Source organism: Cucurbita pepo, chromosome 4, assembly GCF_057944985.1.
Source record: "Cucurbita pepo subsp. pepo isolate OVF chromosome 4, ASM5794498v1, whole genome shotgun sequence".
Classification (NCBI taxonomy): Eukaryota; Viridiplantae; Streptophyta; class Magnoliopsida; order Cucurbitales; family Cucurbitaceae; genus Cucurbita; species Cucurbita pepo.
The window spans coordinates 12032123-12050731 of NC_141801.1; the positions used below are offsets into that span (position 1 = coordinate 12032123).

At 34.6% G+C, this 18609-nt stretch overlaps 3 protein-coding genes across 12 annotated transcripts; 1 reads left to right on the top strand and 2 right to left on the bottom strand.

Moving 5' to 3' along the window:
• Positions 1 to 79: 79 nt before the first annotated feature.
• On the bottom strand, positions 80 to 3590 carry TOC34 (translocon at the outer envelope membrane of chloroplasts 34). 2 transcript variants are annotated; one of them, XM_023674701.2, is made up of 8 exons: positions 3354 to 3590; positions 2264 to 2370; positions 2022 to 2129; positions 1806 to 1930; positions 1418 to 1682; positions 749 to 817; positions 539 to 670; positions 80 to 410 (listed from the first exon to the last, which is right to left on the bottom strand). In XM_023674701.2, exons 2-8 carry the CDS (start codon positions 2360 to 2362, stop codon positions 324 to 326), a joined length of 885 nt encoding a protein of 294 aa, XP_023530469.2. In that variant the 5' UTR covers positions 2363 to 2370; positions 3354 to 3590; the 3' UTR covers positions 80 to 323. The 2 variants fall into 2 exon arrangements, with proteins under 2 accessions (XP_023530469.2, XP_023530468.2); XM_023674700.2 differs by having other exon boundaries at positions 509 to 670; positions 3354 to 3585.
• Positions 3591 to 6385: 2795 nt separating this feature from the next.
• On the top strand, positions 6386 to 10699 carry LOC111793022 (oxysterol-binding protein-related protein 4C). Its single transcript, XM_023674698.2, has 7 exons — positions 6386 to 6586; positions 8433 to 8600; positions 8902 to 9147; positions 9217 to 9313; positions 9482 to 9773; positions 10004 to 10106; positions 10318 to 10699. The coding sequence occupies exons 1-7, from the start codon at positions 6584 to 6586 to the stop codon at positions 10570 to 10572; spliced, it is 1164 nt and encodes a 387-aa protein (XP_023530466.2). The 5' UTR covers positions 6386 to 6583; the 3' UTR covers positions 10573 to 10699.
• A 1507-nt stretch (positions 10700 to 12206) lies between these two features.
• LOC111793021 (glycosyltransferase BC10) lies at positions 12207 to 17264 on the bottom strand. Of its 9 annotated transcripts, XM_087123264.1 has the most exons (14): positions 16920 to 17262; positions 16223 to 16255; positions 16036 to 16139; positions 15741 to 15936; positions 15370 to 15468; positions 15072 to 15172; positions 14902 to 14973; positions 14599 to 14689; positions 14125 to 14205; positions 13546 to 13632; positions 13270 to 13329; positions 13070 to 13192; positions 12852 to 12890; positions 12207 to 12767 (listed from the first exon to the last, which is right to left on the bottom strand). In XM_087123264.1, exons 3-14 carry the CDS (start codon positions 16116 to 16118, stop codon positions 12639 to 12641), a joined length of 1161 nt encoding a protein of 386 aa, XP_086979390.1. In that variant the 5' UTR covers positions 16119 to 16139; positions 16223 to 16255; positions 16920 to 17262; the 3' UTR covers positions 12207 to 12638. The 9 variants fall into 9 exon arrangements, with proteins under 9 accessions (XP_086979390.1, XP_086979387.1, XP_086979385.1 ...); XM_087123261.1 differs by having other exon boundaries at positions 12207 to 12542; positions 12734 to 12767; positions 15741 to 16255; XM_087123259.1 differs by having other exon boundaries at positions 15741 to 16139; positions 16920 to 17261.
• Between the last annotated feature and the right edge of the window lie 1345 nt (positions 17265 to 18609).

The following is an 18609-nucleotide window of genomic DNA, read 5'->3' on the forward strand; positions in this document are numbered from 1 at the left end:
AGAAGAATAAGGTGACATAAAACAGAAGGAAGCTGTTCGTCATTTGAAGAGTGACAAGGATTAGGTAAGGATCAAGACGGAAGGAAAGAACTGCAATCCTTTAAAGTTAATATGAGTACCCGAATTGAGGTTGCAGCGTGCACGAATTTGCATAATAGAGAAACTCGGATCTCTCAAAATTCAAAATTCTACAAAACACGACAATAACCGAACTCAACACGAACAATAGAGTAATGAGTTTAACTCACAGAAAAGCCATATTCATTGTTGAGAATATTGATGGGGCCAAATCACTACTTTACTTGCAGTCGTACAAGCTCGTCTCATGCGTCTACCTCCCATGACGGTCTCTTTTCGTTTGATATATCACTTATTATTGCTCGCTTGATAGGTTTAACGACAAAGAGATACTGTCAACAAGCCAAAAAGAGAAGCAAATAGAGAGGCTCAATCCCTGAATAGTAAGAGAGAAGCAAAACTATAGAAACCTTAAGTTCCAGATGCATACTTGGAGAGCTAAAATAAGGGGAATCAGCACCTTCCCCCTTTGATTGGGGTTCGGGCCCTCGATCAACTTCTTATCGACAAAAATAGACTTGCTTCCATTCGACACGACTTTGGTGATCGTCTCAACCAAGTGAGGAATCCAAGCAGTCCCATTTGGAAGAACCTATTGAGAAAAAGAACATTCAAAACCATTAATTTGAAAACATTCTAATGAGGATTTTTAAGAAGAGAGAAGTAGAACCTTTTCTTCTTTGTCGTTCTTGTTGCACCGTCCACTATTCTCAACTAAAACAACTGGAATTTTCGGTACCTAGAAGGTATAGAATTTAGATAGATATTTTTATCATTCAACGAGACAACAGATTAATGAATGTAAGGTTTTGTTGAACAAAAGGAAGACATGGTTTCATCTCATTCCAGAATACTACAGATTTACTGAAAGAAAGATCAAAGACATTAAATGCCATTCACAAACTAACTACCAAAAATCCTTGAATGTATTAGCCACTTGTTACGAAATAAGTAATCAATCAAAGAACACTTGCATGTTTTAAGCATGCCAACAACAAAATAGCTCACTTTATCCTCTACAGTGGCAACAAAACATAGTTTTAACAGAAAAATGAAGATATAACCCGAAAAGTGACCGTCATGCATTTCTGCTATTCACGTGCTTTAAGTAATCTCACTCAAACAATTAAGCTATTTACACGTGTTTAATTTTCAATGCTTGATGTTTCCTTTCACAACCCTTTGGAGTTGATTTTTTCTAAGGAGATATCTAGCGTGATGAAATGAGTACTATCAACTACTGTTCACATAGACGGGGCATACAACTAAAAACTGCACAAAGGAACAAAATGGAACTCAAGATTTGCTGACAACGACTAATAAAAATGGCGAAAGCCACCTGAGTATCTCGTTTGCTGAAAGAGGCACCCGCTCGGACTGTTTTCAGTAGAGCTTCTGATCTTTTGGAGAAAAACTCATCATATGGTAATCCATCTGGTGGGGAAAATTGAGCATGAGTAAGGACGACCAAAGCCCTACTCCATATTGCTTTTCCAAAGCTCTCTGTTATGGCCCTAATAACCTGCTTTTCCAAGTTATCTACTCTATATGCATCCAAGCGATCCACATAGAGAAGAATATCTATGGTCTTATTCAAAAGAAAGCTGCTCACCAATCCCCAAAAGAAATCCCAAAAAAGAAGGATAAAGATATACAGTAAGGGTAAACATCAATTGATTATCTCATAATAATTAATTTGAAATAAAAATAATAATAAATAAACTTACCGTTTTATGATCTCAAGTGCCTGATCATTGATATAACCACCTTCTATGATGCCAGGTGTATCAATGACATTTAATGTAAATCCAGCCCTCGACCGAGAAACCATCACAGGCCTTGGCACTTCTGACTATAAATATTTCATTTCTTAAATCAAATTGTGCACCTTCTGTACACTTGAATCAACGAAAATACAAGTGAAGTGATTTACTAATGAGTACCTGAAAAGGACTAACAGATACCGCTCTTTCACCAATAATGGAATTCACAGTGGATGACTTTCCAACACCACCCTTTCCCATTACAAGTACCGTCAAGGTGGCAACATTCTATAGAGAGATATCAAAAGTAAATGAATCTTTAGAGTTTGTGAAAAAAATGAAATGCAGATAAAGCAGAATGGAAAAATAGATCATGTAGATATGGATTTTGTCATCTCGACATATGGGTATGAGTATATGACCTCCTGCTTCAGCCTTCCAAGCAACTCAAGTAATTTGTCTTGTGTAGCCGGTGCGAAGTTGTTAATCCCAATCCATTCACGAACAACTTGGGATGCCATCTGTGTGACTGTCATAAAATTTCATGAAACAAAGTACAAATACTTGCATTAGCCATAACTCCTAGCCCAGAAAGAGGCTCCAAGCAAAGGAAACAAATTTGACTATCAATTTGAATGGATAGAAATAAAACATAGATACAATATCATAGGTTGTGTACGTAATCACAACAAGAAAAGTGCCCCACATAATTTTTTTTTCCTATTTTGCGATGAAAACCAAAAAAGAACAACAGGTGCAAGAATATGAGTGACTCATCATACTCATGAAACCTTATGCAAAATCTAAAGAATGCACGAGAACATAGTTAACAACCCAAGCCCACTGCTAGCAGATATTGTCCGCTTTGGCCCGTTATGTATCGCTGTCAGTCTCACCGTATTTTGTTTTAAAACATGTCTATTGGGGAGAGGTTTTCACACCCTTATAAAAATATTTTGTTCCCCCCTCCAACCGAAGTGGGATCTCACACCATAGAAAGTAGTTGCATGAGCGCATATGAATTTTCACAAGTGACAGACAAAGAGAAGCTATTCTTAGGCAATTCAGCAACAGCTGACCAACATGACCACGGGAAAATTAAGCTGAAGCAGTATGAGAAGTCGGGTAAAAAATGAATCCAGACATAATGATTTTATTGGTGAATTAAGTCAAATACATGCTTGTTCAATGCCAGCAACCTATTCGAATAAGGTAATACCCAGGAATTTCTAAGATTACATAGACGAGCGAGAAATGTTCGCATGGAGAGAGATGTAAGGCCTAAATTGACATCCCTCAATGCCCACAATTATTCGTATCCCCTCACTTCCGGGACAAACAGAGCGGATTATTGAACAATTGAACCATGCGAAACAACAAAAACACTAAAACGTCAATGAGAAAAAACCCAAATTACAAAAACGCATCATTAGGGATAAGAAAATGAAGATATGAAAAAGGAAACCAAGCAGCAACATAAACAAAAACCACAATTACCATGAACTAAATTACCTAATTCCGGAGAGTCGGAGCGGAGGAGGAGAACGGTGGAATGGCGGTGGCGGGAAGAAAGGAAGGAATTTTTCTCTGCCTCGATTGAAAAGAAATGAAGAGGAAAAAAAAAGTTAAAGACGGCTTATCTGTAAATTTTGAACCCTAAAGCGGTGCTTCCATCTTTGCTTCGCTTTGCACTGCCTGTTCTTTTATCGCTATCTCATCACCTCCTTCTCTCTCTTACCTCGTGACGAACGCAAAGAATTGTTAAGTTTATTTTTCTTAAATTATAAATTTAATATATATTTAGTTTAAAACTTTAAAAATATAATTTATATCAATTTTTTATTTTATATTCCATAAATTTCTAATTTGTTTGTTTATTATATTCAAATTTAAATTTTATATTTATAGGAATCTTCAAATTTTCAATTTTTTATTTATTAAATTCATAAAAAAAAAAAAAAAAAAAAAAAATTCAAGATTAAATTGGCAGTTTGAAAGTTTCCAAATTAAATACACAAATAGAGGCTAAATTTATATATATATATATATAATTTCTTTGTTCAAGGTCGAATATTGAACCATTGACAACAATATTTCTTTGATTATAATATATATATAATCAATTCAAGCCTAATGGATTTAATGTCTATTACTGTCATAGAAGTTGTGATATAGACTATCCATGTCTTGTACAATCTTCGTGTCACCTAACTAGCTTATATTATCTGTCACGCGTGCACCGATGATCTACTTTTTGCCTCGTCATCTTTCATCTATTTCCTCTTTTAGTTCGTGAGGGCACGTAGGTCTGACCCTAGGTTTGTTTCCTCGAGTTGTCTACTTCTCTAGTTTTAAGGATGAACATGGAGTACACATTTATTTTGAGCTATATTTTTCTTTTATGGTTGTGTAACACATAATGGTTTCCTTCAAGGTCCAAGGCAAAATGTTGGTCATGTGCACGTATACCCCTCGATCTACCGACTTTCGATTGGTCTTGGGGATCCTTAGTCGATTGGATTAGGATTGCGTAAGATTCGTAGCATCTTAGTTATGTTTTGATTAATTCCCTAAACCTTGTTTAGCAGCACAACATACTTGTTATTTAGTTTTGACTTCTTCCTTTTTGGTCAAGTGGGTTCCACCGGAGGTTGGATAAGTTCTACGGAAGGATTGATGTTAGCATTTTTGGACACTAACATCCGAGCTGTTACTTTCTGAAGTTGTTGATCTCCATCAAATTCGTCTCCCTCTCCAACCCAATTGCTTACACTCACGATTCCTTATTCATGATTTTCCATAAACGAAAATTACTTATTTTTCACGTTATTGCCAAAGTTTGATAGATAAATTGGTTCAACGACGAATTCAGTTTGGCAAGTAGCATAGACCAGAGAGTTTGAGATTTGTTGTGGACGTACCATTCCAAATGGTCGCTCCTCTTTATTTTATATTGGTTGTTAAAAAAAAAAAAAAAGTCCCTCAATCTCGATTGAAAATAACGGTAGGATTTTTTAAATTTGAGAAAATAAGTGAACCTCGAGAGTATCAAATGAACTTTTGATACCTTAAGAATTCAGTTGATTCATTCCAACTGACTTGTGGGTCTTTAGAATGGTTCCTTCAAGGCCTAAGCCTCATTACACTTAGACCAGGGCAAGCATGGTGACCAACTAAGAGACCATGAGCTTTATGGGTAGTGGTCGATCCGTATGTATCTCACATGATTAGTATTTAAAATATAAAAAAACTAATTAATTATAAAAGAATCTTAATAGAAATATAAAATAACGATAAACCAGTGTTATATATAATACTATGTTTAATTAATGGTAAAATAATTATAATTGAACTGAAATGATTTTAATTTGAATATAAAAGAAATGTGAACAAAGATGGAGTAATTATATGGCTCGCTATGGAAATAATCAATATTAGAAAGAATTACAGAAAAATACAAAACCTAACAATTAAGACATCAAAATGCGTGTTCAACAATCCAATTAATACAATAAAAAAAGGTGACATAGGATTGACACGTGGTCAAATAAGATTGGCTTACTTTCAACAACTGTTGAGGGGTTGTCGGCGGGAGATCACAAGGTCAAATGGGATAGGCTCCGGCGCCGGCGCCGACAGTGCTAGCCACGTGTGAATGAGACTGTTGCAAATTGTTCGAAAAAGAGAAGCAAAAGCTAAATGCACGCGTAATTGGGTAATTCCGTAAACATGTAACTTTATCGCATTGAACAAGTCAAATTAATACTTGTTTATTGTGTATCTTGTGTTAAATTACAGATATAGTCCTCATTATTAAGTCGCATAATATGTTTCGGTAGGGTATATGAGTAAAATCACAAAAGTTTAATTTATTTAATTGTGATTTTTTCCTTTTTAAGAAAATACGTGATTTATTTAATTGTATAATATAATAAATAGTTTTATTTTTCTTTTTGTTCTAATATTTATTAGTTACTCTATATGATTTATTTAGCTTAGAAATTACTTTTTTAATTATTCATTACAAATTTTAAGATTGGATAAAACCTTATTTACTATTTTAAAAGTTAATAATTCAATTTCTACTTTGGTAATTATTGAACAAAAAAAAATTAACTAAACAATTTTACACTCTAATTTAGAAATTAAGTTATTTATAACATACTAACCGTACTCTAAAAATGCTGATAAAAAGGCAATATTTACTCATTTTTTCTTGGAAATGGTTACAATAATTAATTTTAGTATTTTTAAGTCTTTGTTTTTTTTAACGTCCAAGTTTTATTTTACTTCATTTTTATTTATTAGAATATATTTTTTAAAATGGCTTTAAGAATTTTATTCATTTTTTAATTATATTTTAGTTTAGGATAAGTAACTAATATATATTTAAAATTTAAAAAATATATATATATATTTTAAAATTTTGTATTTAATAAGTAAATGATTGGCAATAAATAGAATAATATGGCATTCACACCACCGCGCCTTCTATTGATCCTTTCCCTTACGTCTCATTGGACAATCCCCTTTTTAAATCGCCAAAATTCATATTCTTCACGACGCACAAACACCGACCTCTCTCGCTTTTCCCCTCTTTTTCTCTCTATCGATTCCTCTTCACTTTTCACCTAAACAGACTCCTCTTTCTTCCTCATCTCTTTCGATCGAAGAATCTACACTCCTCACACTTCCGGCGTCGGCGACTCCTCAGGCACCGTCGATCGTCACCGATTCCACTAATGGTATGTACCTCTTTCTCTTTCTCTTTCTCTCTAGATGTTATTTGTGAGATTTTTCTGTATCGATTGTGGATCGATCATCGCTGATTTTACAAAAACCACCTCGAATCGACTGAAAACCGCTTTTCTCGGCCTGCGTCTATCTCTGGTTTAGGAAAATCGATAGCGGTCTTCCGGCCGGTTTAAACGGAATCTTCGGAATCATCGTCAAATATTTAAGTATTGGTAATGGTCCTTTCCCTGATTGAATCGCCGTCTTTAGCGGCATTGGGGAGTTCACGCGGCTGGCTAGTTTTTCCCCTTTTTACATTATTAAAATAATAATATGGTGGACGCTTTCTTAATTTAGGTTTTGTTTACTTAACTTTGGACGTTTATATTTGTTTTTTTTTTCTTTTAAATTATATATATATATATATATATTTTTTTTTTTTTCCTTTTTTAACTTTGTAGACTATGCATGAAATTTATACGTGAATTAAATTTTTATAGCCCGTTTTTTAGGATAAAAAGTATAGAGATATTTGGTGCCCTAAATTTTTGGAGGGAAAAAAAGAAGCAAGCACATGCCTCTAGATTTATAGATTTATGACATTTTTTAAAAGAAAATTAAAGACAGGTGATGGTATATTTTAAAATAAATCAACTAAACTAGAATAATTATAAAATTAGATTGAATTTAAATTGTATTTTTTTAGAACGTTACCTGAGGGGGAGAGTTTGTCTGGTAAATAAATAATTATATAGATTGGATAAAAAAATTCCCATGGGTAGATTTTTAATTCCAAGTTAATATCTAATATATCTGTACTAAAAGGAATGAAAAATATTTCTTCCGTTTGTTATTGTTATTGTTATTTTTATTATTATTTTCAAGCCTTATTTGAAAAAATAAATACCTTGATTTTGTAACATATGAACATTGTTAGGTTTTTGCAAGGTAGAATTGTTTTTCCTCTTAGGTTAGATCTTATTTTATAATGATTTAGGTCTAACTCTTTAATTTTCAATTTGAATTAATTACTCTTAATATATGTATATAATTTCAGTTAAGATTTTTAGTGTAACATATGAACATTGTTATGTATGCTTATGTGTGTTGCATTATTTATTGGTTTTATCGAGTATATTTTGACTCCCATTTTCAGTCCTGTGTATCATATTATTTTTAGTTTGAACTCTAAACTAAAAAAAAAAAAAAAAGATATTTTAAAAAAATGCATAGTTTTTGTCTATATGGATAGTAAATTTTTTTTAAAAAAATGTGAGAGTTTTAACCCTACTTTTAAACTTTCATGAATATTTATTATATAAATTATTATTTTACAAACTTTTTAAAATAGTTGAAGATAATAATGAAGAGTATTTTTTAAACACTGAAACAAAATATTAACTATTTTTATAAAAAAAAAAATTAAGAGTAAAGTATCTTTCATATATATATATATATATTTTTAAATTTAAAAATATTATTGAGAGTGAAAAAATATTTTTGATAGAAAATATAAAATGAAGTTTTTTTTTTTTTTTTTTTAAATTTTTTATTTTATTTTATTAATTTTGGTAAGCTCTTATCAAAGGGTTAAATGTGGGGTGGTCTCATATGGCGGGTAGATGTCTTATAGATATTAGTTCAACCAAGAACCAATATCCTGTTAATAAATTCTTCAAGCCACTTTTTATCAACGGTCAGAGCCGCACGTGGGAAAGTTCTTTGTTTGTTTGTTTGTTTTTTCCTTTAGAAAAAAACATTGTTGTTATGAGCACTGATGTGCGTGAAAATGACGCTCCTAACAGCGCGTGGGAGTTAGAAAGTTTTTAGACTGACAAAACGCCGGAAATGTAATAGGGTGCGGGAGTGGACACGGAGGGGGAGGTGAGAAGAATTACTCTGACGAAACCACTATCTTTGGAGGGAGGATCGGATGCGGCCGACTACAGATCTCCTAACTTGCTCAAACGCATCCTAAGCCTCTTTAAAGATATACGGCCAGGATCCGATTTATCTCACTTCAAGGTACCTCTTTTCTCCTCTCTCTCTCTCTCTCTCTCTCTAAGTTTATGAACTGTTTATTTAATTATGTTATGCGACTTTGTAATTACATCCTACCATTTTTTGTCCCTAAAAACTAATTTGGTAATATTAATACTTAGATTTGTGAAATGAAACGAAATTTGACTGTGTTAGTGCTATTTTTTTCACCCATCAATATTTATATTAAAATTATCTAAGTTTATGGGTTATTGTATGTACAAACAAATGCAAACATAAGATGAGTTTTGGTGATAAAAGTATGAATCGTATGTGTAAATTTCAGGTGCCCCCACAGTTGAACATGCCAAAATCACAACTTCAATGTTATGGTGAATCAGTGTATTGCTTCAATGAAGACATGTTACGGAAATGCAACAGTGGGAAGAACCCAATAGACAGATTTGTGGCTGTGGTTGCATGGAACATATCTACTCTTCGTCCTTTAACTTTTGGTATTGCTCCCTTCAACCCAATTCTTGGGGAGACCCATCATGCTTCAGCAGGCTCCCTAAATATCCTACTTGAGCAGGTTCTTACTTTGTCTCTATCTTTGTCTCTCTCTGTTTCTGTACTGACTCTGTTAGGAAATTTGTGATAGATTTCACATCATCCACCGGTGAGCGCGCTCCATGCTACCGATGAAAAGGAAAACCTGGAGATGATATGGTGTCAACTGCCGAAGGCCAAATTCTATGGTACCTAAAATCTGCATTTATCTTGATATAATAGATGGCATAAGTGGAGGGTTGCTGTTATTAATCTCCTCTCTTTTGTGTTTGGGGATAGAAGTTATTTGCACAGTGAATAACACTGTCAGTTAGTTGGTCTAAACAAATATTTGGGTTTGAATCCAACTTTTGTAGGGACATCAGTAGAGGTGGAAGTCAGTGGTAAGAGAGAGCTGAGACTTGCAAATCATAGAGAAACTTATGTTATGAATTCACCAAATCTCATGTTCAAATTCCTTCCAACGCCTGCGGCTGAATGGAGTGGTAGTATCAGAATTGCATGCCAGGACACTGGTCTTGAAGCTGAGTTACGTTGTAAAGGTCTGTCTTTCTTTGGGTTTGGAGGAAATGCTAGATCAATCAAAGGAAAGATTTTAGATAGCTTCTCATCAAAGCCTCTCTACGAGATCAATGGTCAATGGGACAGGTAATCTAAGCCTCTGTGCTAATTGTTTTTCTACTTTCTAAGAGCATATGTATTGGTTTCAGATCTTTCATTGGTTTATAATTGCAAGAACATATCTATTGGTTTCATAATTCAAAATCAAACTGTTCAAACAATTCCATATTGAATATTTCCAGATTCCTCAGAAATACATAAACAAACATCAAATATGGCTATCAATTTCCTCTGTACTCATTCAACTTATATTGCAGAACTGTCACTGTGAAGAACATCGAGAGCGGTAAAGTTGAAATCATATACAACGCAAAAGACAACATTTGGAGGCTGAGAACTCCTACAGTTCAAGACCTAAGGGTAAAGTAACCCACAATCAACTTTCTTCATCATATTGTGCTCCATTCAGGCTTTCTATAATTGAATGGAAATTTGACAAAATCCATGAAAGCTCTCTGGACTTGTTTCAAGTTCTTCAATGATCAAAGCATGTCTTAACTCATTAAGCAAAACATGAACATCAATTAGTATACATACACATACCTGATTGTGAGTTGAACATATTGAACAGAGTGTGTTGCCAAGTGAATCAGCAGTTGTATGGAGCGAGGTGAGCCAAGGCATTATGAGCAACGACTGGGAAGCAGCAAAAAGAGCAAAGAGAGTCCTGGAAGACAAACAAAGGGAGTCTGCAAGAGAAATGGCATCCAGAGGTGAGACATGGGCTCCCAAGTTTTTTATTTATTCTCATACTAAAGAGGGCGAGTGGGAATGTACACCTATTCAAAAGTCAGTCCCTCCAGCCCCCATTGTTGTACCTAAATAGCATATTCCTTCTCTCAATATATATATTTTTTTGTACAATAACAAGGCATCAATAGTTTGTTGTCATGGATCTGCTATCCATGAGTTATATATTGATTAAAAAAAACCCCATTAAGTTGCTGAACCAATCCACTCCATCTGAACATTCTTAACCAAATTAGCACTTAACTTAGTCACCAAGAAGTTGACAATCAATCCGGCACAAGAACGGTAACGCCCTAGATCCCACCGCTAGCAGATATTGTCCTCTTTGGACTTTCCCTTTCAGGCTTCCCTCTTTAAAACGCGTCTGTTAGGAAAAGGTTTTCACACCCTTATAAATGGTGGTTTGTTCTCCTCCCCAACCAATGTGAGATGTCACAAGAACAGTTTGATCAAAAGCCCTTTGTTTGGTTTTCTGTTTATATGGCCACACCAGAATTTTCAATTGGTCTTCATGATTTTTCCTATTAGATGACGAGCTAGTATTGTGAGTTTAATTAATGTCGCTCAGTATCATTAGGGATCAAAAAGGGAAAAGAATGCTGATATCATTCACTCAAATACTTTTTTTATTTTTTAAAAACCTTTCCTCTTTAATTTTTGGAGTCGAAGTAGCATTTTATTGAGAACTACATTCATCAGACGTTCCTGACTCCTTAGCAAGAATTCCCTCTTAGGTATACCCACGTAGGTACTTCAGCTTGTAATCGGCTTGATTAAAACAATTGCATTTGTAACCACTGATGTGGTTATAGCCAGGAAAGCCACAAACCCAATATTTTGAAGCTTGTTAATTTCAAAGGATCAAACCGTGAGTTCATTTCAAAGAGATGAGATTTGAATGGGCCTCATTACCAACAGAGCTCAATTCCTTAATCTTGGACTTCCAAGATAAGCAAAGCGTTCAATTGAACTTGTATCCTCTTTGATTGATCTTCAACTCTCTCATTTGGGTCATAGGGTGGTTGTCGATAAGAGTTGCGATGGATGAGCTTGGTTGCCAAATGCCAAGGCTTTAAGTGATCATGGTCGGCTGTTGACAAATAAAATGCCAAGGTTAGAAAACGTTTGAAAAGGAAAACATGTGCAGAGAAACTAATAGAATCACCATGCTAAATCTGATGTTTTGCAATGGAGAACGAAACCGTGTTGGTTTCTCAAAACAGTTGTATGCATAATAAATGTCATGTCAAAGCCATGTTGAACCAGAAAGATTAGCAGGTAAAAAAAATGGGGGAGAAATATTCAAGTATCAGTTCACACCAAGGTCATATGATCTGGAAAGAGATAGAAGATGAAGATTATAGAAATTGATTCATAGATGAAATGTGAGCGCCTAAAATATAAGCATCAAATGAACCATGCAGATATTTAAATCACAGAGGAGAAATGCTACATAAAGTGAAAAAGACAAGACTAACATACCGTTAGCTGAGTTTGCAGGTAGAAAGATTGCATTGTCTGTGAAAGCGCCGGACGAACCTGAAAGTCAGTTTCTAACAAACTAGAAACAGAGCAGGAAATGTTCTGGACATCTCAAGTTAACAGACCAGATAATGCAATTAGTCCATTCGCAAACTTTCGAGACAAATTGACCTTTCTGTCCCTCCTGTTTGCACAGCTTTCTAATTGAAGTGCCGCACAGAAATATGATACTTTGAAACTCAAAAGATAACATATTTGTAAAAAATTGCAAGATGCAAGTTCAGATCCTCATGTTTACAAAATATTACAACAAGATATATGTTAATAATCTTCCTTCAAAATCATCTCTGCGTCTGTGCTAAAACTAACCAAAAATTTAAAAAAAAAATCCTAAAAAACGGAAAGTAAAAAAGAGATAATATGTCGCCCATCCCCGAGGAAGCAACACCAACTTGTTAGCTTCCTACCAGATCACCTTAGGCACTCGGCAAGCAGCTTGATGCACTCAGGAATGGTGGTTGGTCACATTAAAACCTTCCCAAGACAGGAATTTACAACCTATAACTGAATAAAATACCAGATTTGAACAAAAAACTTGGTAAGTTATTGATGCCAAAGAATCTGAAACTTCAAAAAGATATGTGAACATAAAAACCTAACTCAATTTGTCGTATAGTTGGAGAAAAAATACAGCAACTTATCCAGAGCTTGGGGATAGAATTTTCTTGCAAATAGGTAACAAGGCCGTTGCAAACCATTCCACACGCAAGGCCACCTTTGTACTTCTTTCTGTAGAAGCCCCAGAAAAACTACAATTAGATCAAGACACCAACCGAGTTTCATTCTAAATTTCTAACAAAAGAACAAGCATACCTTCTTGTCACTTGTTACATGCACACTCACATCAATTGACTGCGAAGATAGCACCATTAAAAATAATCATCCACAACAGTTACCACCTTTACATCACCTTACCATATGGTAGGGCTATATCATAAGGGTTGAGTAAAAATTACTGGAATAAGCTAACATTTTAGAGCTTCTAATGAAAATTGGTGAGTGAAAATATTGAAACTGTAAATAAATCATACCGTAATATTCTGCAAAAGCTCATCAGTAAGATCCTCTGCTCTATACGATTTTGGATGCCACTTTCTTTCAGACCAATCAACATGTGTTACTGACCAATTTGCAATTCCAGTGGGATCAACAATCTAAAAGATGCGGAAGTGGAAGTTTTTAGTAAGAAATATGGGAAAGGCTCTGTAGATGTGTCTGGAGAAACTCTTACATTGAAAAAGGTCGGCAAGTAGTGCTCATCAGCTATGCAATTGCGCCCTTCGAAACCTGGCTGTGGATGAGAATATACATATCAATATATGGTTGTAAATCGGTATTTGGTAACCATATGGATAGAGGATCTATCATAATTGACAATAAATGCTGATAAATTACATGTGAGAGAGGACGGTGACAGCTTTTTAATTTGGAGCATATTCAAACCAAAAGAAAAAAAAAAACAAACAAACCTCACAGAATTATGGAAACCAGGGATCACACTACCTACTAAATAAAATGGAGTCCCCTGGCATTGTTCCGGGCAATGTAACAAAAATTGCAAATATCCCCTCAGCAGAGCTTTGAAAGGCAAGACCTTGACAGAAAAATGGAATCGGTTGAAGGAACTAACATATAACCTCAAACTCAATAAATGGTCGTCAGTAGGATAAGTGTTTGCAGACTTGTGAGAACTCAGAAAGGGACACACGAGTGTACCAGGACATATCAACCGGATGAAAGAGCGAATAGAAAAGACTCTCAAAGTCTACTCCTACTACAGGTCAAACCCAATGAAAATTGAGAAGATATTATTAGATCCCAGATGTACACTTGATTTTAGAGAAACTGTGTCTGCCTATTCGAACAAAATTTGCTCAGTTGTACAGGAAAACGAGGAGTCTGAATAGTTCAACTTATCTTCTAATGAATGTGTCTGTGGTGTGCGTGAGAGAGAGAGAGAGAGAGAGAGAGAGAGAGCATTACTATATCCCTAAGATGTAAAAAAATGAATAAAAGAAAACTACACACAGTTAAGTTTCCTAGTTTTGCAACAGAAATACAGAAACATAAATAAGTTTATAATCACCTGGCAGTAATTGCGAAATTTGTTGTAATAAAGATTGTCAGCCAAAACTATTAAAGCATGCTGCCGTTTCAGGGTGAACCACTGAACAAATAAAGAAAATGGAGGTTAAATTTGCAAGATATTTCATTAATTGACACAAAGTGCGCATGGGAGAAATATCTCAATCTGAAATCTAAGCCATAAAAGTAGGCAGATGTATGAATCAATGCATCCATAAGTCTACCCAACAAAACCACTTTAAGCTTTGCGACATTTCAAATGACTAAAAATAATCAAGAGAAAACTATTAAATTTTCAAATAGTTATCGTGGCAACCCAGACAAGCACAGACGTTAATGAAAGAACCAAAGCACTTAATTCTTTCCGTCTGTGTACAAAAGGATTCTTCCAAAAAAGAACAAAATGATAGGAGCAGCATGAAACTAATCAAATTTGTGGAAAGTTGGATGAATGATCGAAATTTTCAGTGCGTACCTGAGCACCTTTTCTAAAGTGCTTCTCCTCCACTTCCGGTAACATGTGCTCTGAATACCTGCCATTTCCATGTGGACCGGGATCCTTAAAGCTGAAAAAATAATTGCATCTATTAGAAATATTCTACAAACAAATCAATATGCAGCATTAAATTGTTGAAGGTCTAGCAATCTGACAAGTAACCAACTGCTAGGAGTTGTGTGTGTAGATATTTTCTCACAGAGAAGTTGGGTGTAATAGCTATTCCATGCAAGTCATAAGGAAATGAACACACGGAGAGGAAGCGTGAAGGCACATACTCACCTATCTACAAAACTTATATTTGAAGGCATCAGATACTTGTAGATATAGTCAAAACTATACAAAGGCACACAACTGCAAAATAAAAGGAACGTTGAAATTGAGGATAAGAACGCAATACCACCCATGGAAAGGGAGAAAGAAAAAAGAAAAAAAAAACGAGATTTCATCACCTATCGGAAAGCAAAACAAAATGGTGATTATCCGGATTCTGTAGAGCATTCGCCAGCAATCTTCTCTCTGCATCAACCATAGTAATTTTACCCCACACCACCTGCAATAGTTATCAATTAAGTGTCCAATTATTTACATTCAGATCAAAAAGGGGAATGAGAAAAAGGATAAGAATGATCCATATGACGTGAGTGAAATTTAACATCAGGCTAGCATTCACAGAGACACTGGGGATTTCAATCTGACACCAAATAGACTAATAGCTCTATTTTAGTTTTTAAGCGTGACTGAAGGCACCTGATTACTATGAATATCCCGATTCAAGAAGTGGATGCTGACATGAGTTGGTTTCTCCTTAGATGCATGAACATAAACAGTGAATTTGTCTTCATGACCCTGCCAGATGATAAATTTTTGGTAAAGAGATCAGTCTGAGGATAACATTTAAAGAAGTAATGAATTGACAATGAAAGAATAACAATTCAATGTTAAAACATCTGATTCCCCTTCTTTGAAACAAATTTCACACTTTTTGTTCCAAGCCTTGATGAACATCATTATTAGTGGCTTATGAAAAACCACATACACCATCAATTATTACAAGGAAATAAAGACCATGCAAAACGCGAGAAGAAGAAACAGCTTAAATAAGAAAAAAAAAAACTTACATTGAAAAATTTGTCCCAAAGCTTCTCAAACGGCAAAGACCCAGGAGTCAAAAACATAAATGCTATCTTTGGAGTTTTTGATGGTACAATAGGTGAATTCAAAATTTCTCGAATGACAACATGAGAAGCAACCTCTTCATCAGTAAGTTCTCTTGCAGGAGCAGGCGGAAGCCAATCCGTAATGACCTTACAACCTCTAGAAGAAAAAATGTAACAGGCACTATTACCTTGAGGTGGATACATGTATGCACAGAAAAGGAATACAATGATGAAGGAAACCAAAATGATAATCCACATAGGCCTCTTCATATGAGTACGATGACGAGGCCCTGGCAAAATCTGCATATCCTGGGGAATCCACGCCTGAGTTATCTTCATTTTCAACAAAATGAACTGCAGCTATATCTCTAAGCGATTAGCATTGTGATTGCTATCTACCAATATGCACTTCTCCAATGAGAGAAATGTATGTCAAAAGTTACCAGAGAATCTGTAAACTGATTGATGAAGGAAATCTGCAATTTGATAACATATACAGATCTTTGTCATAAGTTTTTTTAAAAAAATCTGATTAACTTAAATGGAAAACGTAAAGGTCCAAATGATTATAGAACTCAAAAGTATCATAATTCCTGCTATTGTTAACACCTAATGAGTAGTACAGAAGGCCTCAGCCCTGTACACTGATAGAAACTTTTACAGTAAGTTACTTGCCAACAATCATTTCAACAAGACACCGTAAAAGCAGTAAGAGTATCCATAGGTAAGACAACTTATACACGATAAAAGAATAGTCCATTCAAAGCTTTGAAGCTTCCCAACAACTAAAACCAACCTATACCACCAAATGTCAAAACCAACCCAACGCTTATGTAGGTCAAATTTGGACCTAATAATACGAAAAAACGCTATGAATTCAAATCGAAGACGCAAGCACACCAATACCAGTAGTCAACTCGCGGAGAAAAAAAATCACAAAAACTACCAAAGAAAAGAAAATCTAGAGCCTAGATTCCTCTACATGAGACCTAAGCAGCAATCAGACAATCCAAAACTACAAATCACGAGATAGAATGGGAAGTGATAAAAAAAAAAACGAAATCGGAATCCGAACACTCAATTCAGTAATAAAAACACCAAATGCAACAAAGATGAAATGAGCTAAGAAATCATACTCACAGAATGATCTCGACACACGAATCAATGGCCAAGTACTACAACTTCGCCCGTCCCGTTTCAAGATCCAAATCATGAAAAATGAAAAAAGAAATGGAAGAATCAGGCATCCATATACCCGCGCAGGAATGGAGATAATTTATTAACTAGCATAGTAAGTGTCTATGATTTCTATTTCCATGTCAGAAACGCTTCGTTGTCGCGCTCCTTCTCTCTCATCTCTTCTCTGCAAAAAAGGAGGGAAAAAAAAAAATGTGGCAGGGCGGAGGGTTGGACGGAGCCGGCGTAGAAAGGTCGTTCTAGTTTCATATGCAAAACATTTTCCAGAATCAAGACGACGTTTTTTTTTTTTTTTTTTTTTAAATAAAATTTTTACAAAATACATCAAATACGCCATAATCATAATTTCACAACTTAATCGGAGTTAATCAAAATTTATTATCATAATTATAATATTTTCAAAATGGAAATATATATATATATATATATATATATATATATATATATATATATATATATATATATATATAAACTTTTAGAAGCATATAAATTAAATTATAATTAAAGTTAATACACATACTAAAAAAGGTGCACAATTCATTTGTTTTTTTCTTTTTCTATTTAATTTGGACGTTAAAAATTAGTTCGATCAATCTCTAGTAGTCTTTGTATTGTACAGTAAATATAATCGTGAGGGAACGACCCTCCTGTCTACTAAACACTCTGATACCCATGTGAGCCATTTTTTATCTAGACAAGTTTACTACTAGAAGATAATTGGAGATTGTAACTTTATCTAGACAAGTTTACTGCTAGAAGATAATTGGAGATTGTAACAACCCAAACCCACCGCTAACTGATATTGTCTGCTTTGGCTCGTTATATATCGCCATCAGCCTAACAATTTTAAAACACGTCTACTATAGAGAGGTTTCCACATCTTTATAAGGAATGTTTCGTTCCCCCTCTTCAACCGATGTGGGATCTCATAGAGATACCCTAATAGTTCCTCACACACAATAACCTGATGAAATGGTACTACATATCAAGTGCAGCTTTGTAGCTACCGACTACTTTAATACAAATGCGTACCATACCATGTCAATCTAGACAGTGCACTATTAAATGTGTGTTAATGAGCTTGTAGTTGTCCCCACATTGTATGATCATAAGGGAAGCGATCTCGTGCCTTAACCAACTCGATAAACTAGACAATCTGTAGTGTTTCCAATCACATTTCTCATGACATTTGTTAATAAGTCAAACTCGAGCAACTCAACATACATTCAGTCACATTTTTCTCGTAGTATAGCAGTATTATAGGGAAAAAAAAGAGTGAAAAGAGCAAAAATGATCCAAGGATGACTTCCCGAACAGATTGGTTTTTGCATTTTAAAGCTTCGAACAAATGCAAGGCAAGTCATCTTTGGCTCATACTTACTCTCCAACTCATTAACATCTTCACAATCTTTCTTCCAAATCTTGAAGGCTTCACAAAAAAACGTTTTCTTCTTTGCTGTATTTATAGGCCGCTGAAAAGAGAGCGGTGTTTGTAAAATGGGAGAAAACTTTTCGTAGCTAGTTGTCTCGTAAATGGAATCTAGAATAAGATTCCAGTATTCTTTATTATTTTTATCTTTTAAAATTTCTTATCAAAATCAATCCGATTTTCTTTTAAATAATAAAGTTAAAA

Bases quoted from the DNA above. Each gene is read 5' to 3' on its own strand.
- TOC34 (XM_023674700.2), bottom strand. From the start codon at position 2,362: ATGGCATCCCAAGTTGTTCGTGAATGGATTGGGATTAACAACTTCGCA. The intron at 1,683-1,805 runs GTAAGTTTATTT...ATTGGTGAGCAG, and splicing joins GCACTTGAGATCATAAAACG to CTTTCTTTTGAATAAGACCA. The intron at 818-1,417 runs GTGGCTTTCGCC...TATACCTTCTAG, and splicing joins TCAGCAAACGAGATACTCAG to GTACCGAAAATTCCAGTTGT.
- LOC111793022 (XM_023674698.2), top strand. The intron at 8,601-8,901 runs GTACCTCTTTTC...TGTAAATTTCAG, and splicing joins CCGATTTATCTCACTTCAAG to GTGCCCCCACAGTTGAACAT. The intron at 9,148-9,216 runs GTTCTTACTTTG...AATTTGTGATAG, and splicing joins TAAATATCCTACTTGAGCAG to ATTTCACATCATCCACCGGT.
- LOC111793021 (XM_087123259.1), bottom strand. From the start codon at position 16,118: ATGAAGATAACTCAGGCGTGGATTCCCCAGGATATGCAGATTTTGCCA. The intron at 13,330-13,545 runs GTAGGTAGTGTG...TCTCATCCACAG, and splicing joins AGGGGACTCCATTTTATTTA to CCAGGTTTCGAAGGGCGCAA. The intron at 12,891-13,069 runs GTATGATTTATT...CTATCTTCGCAG, and splicing joins AGCTTTTGCAGAATATTACG to TCAATTGATGTGAGTGTGCA.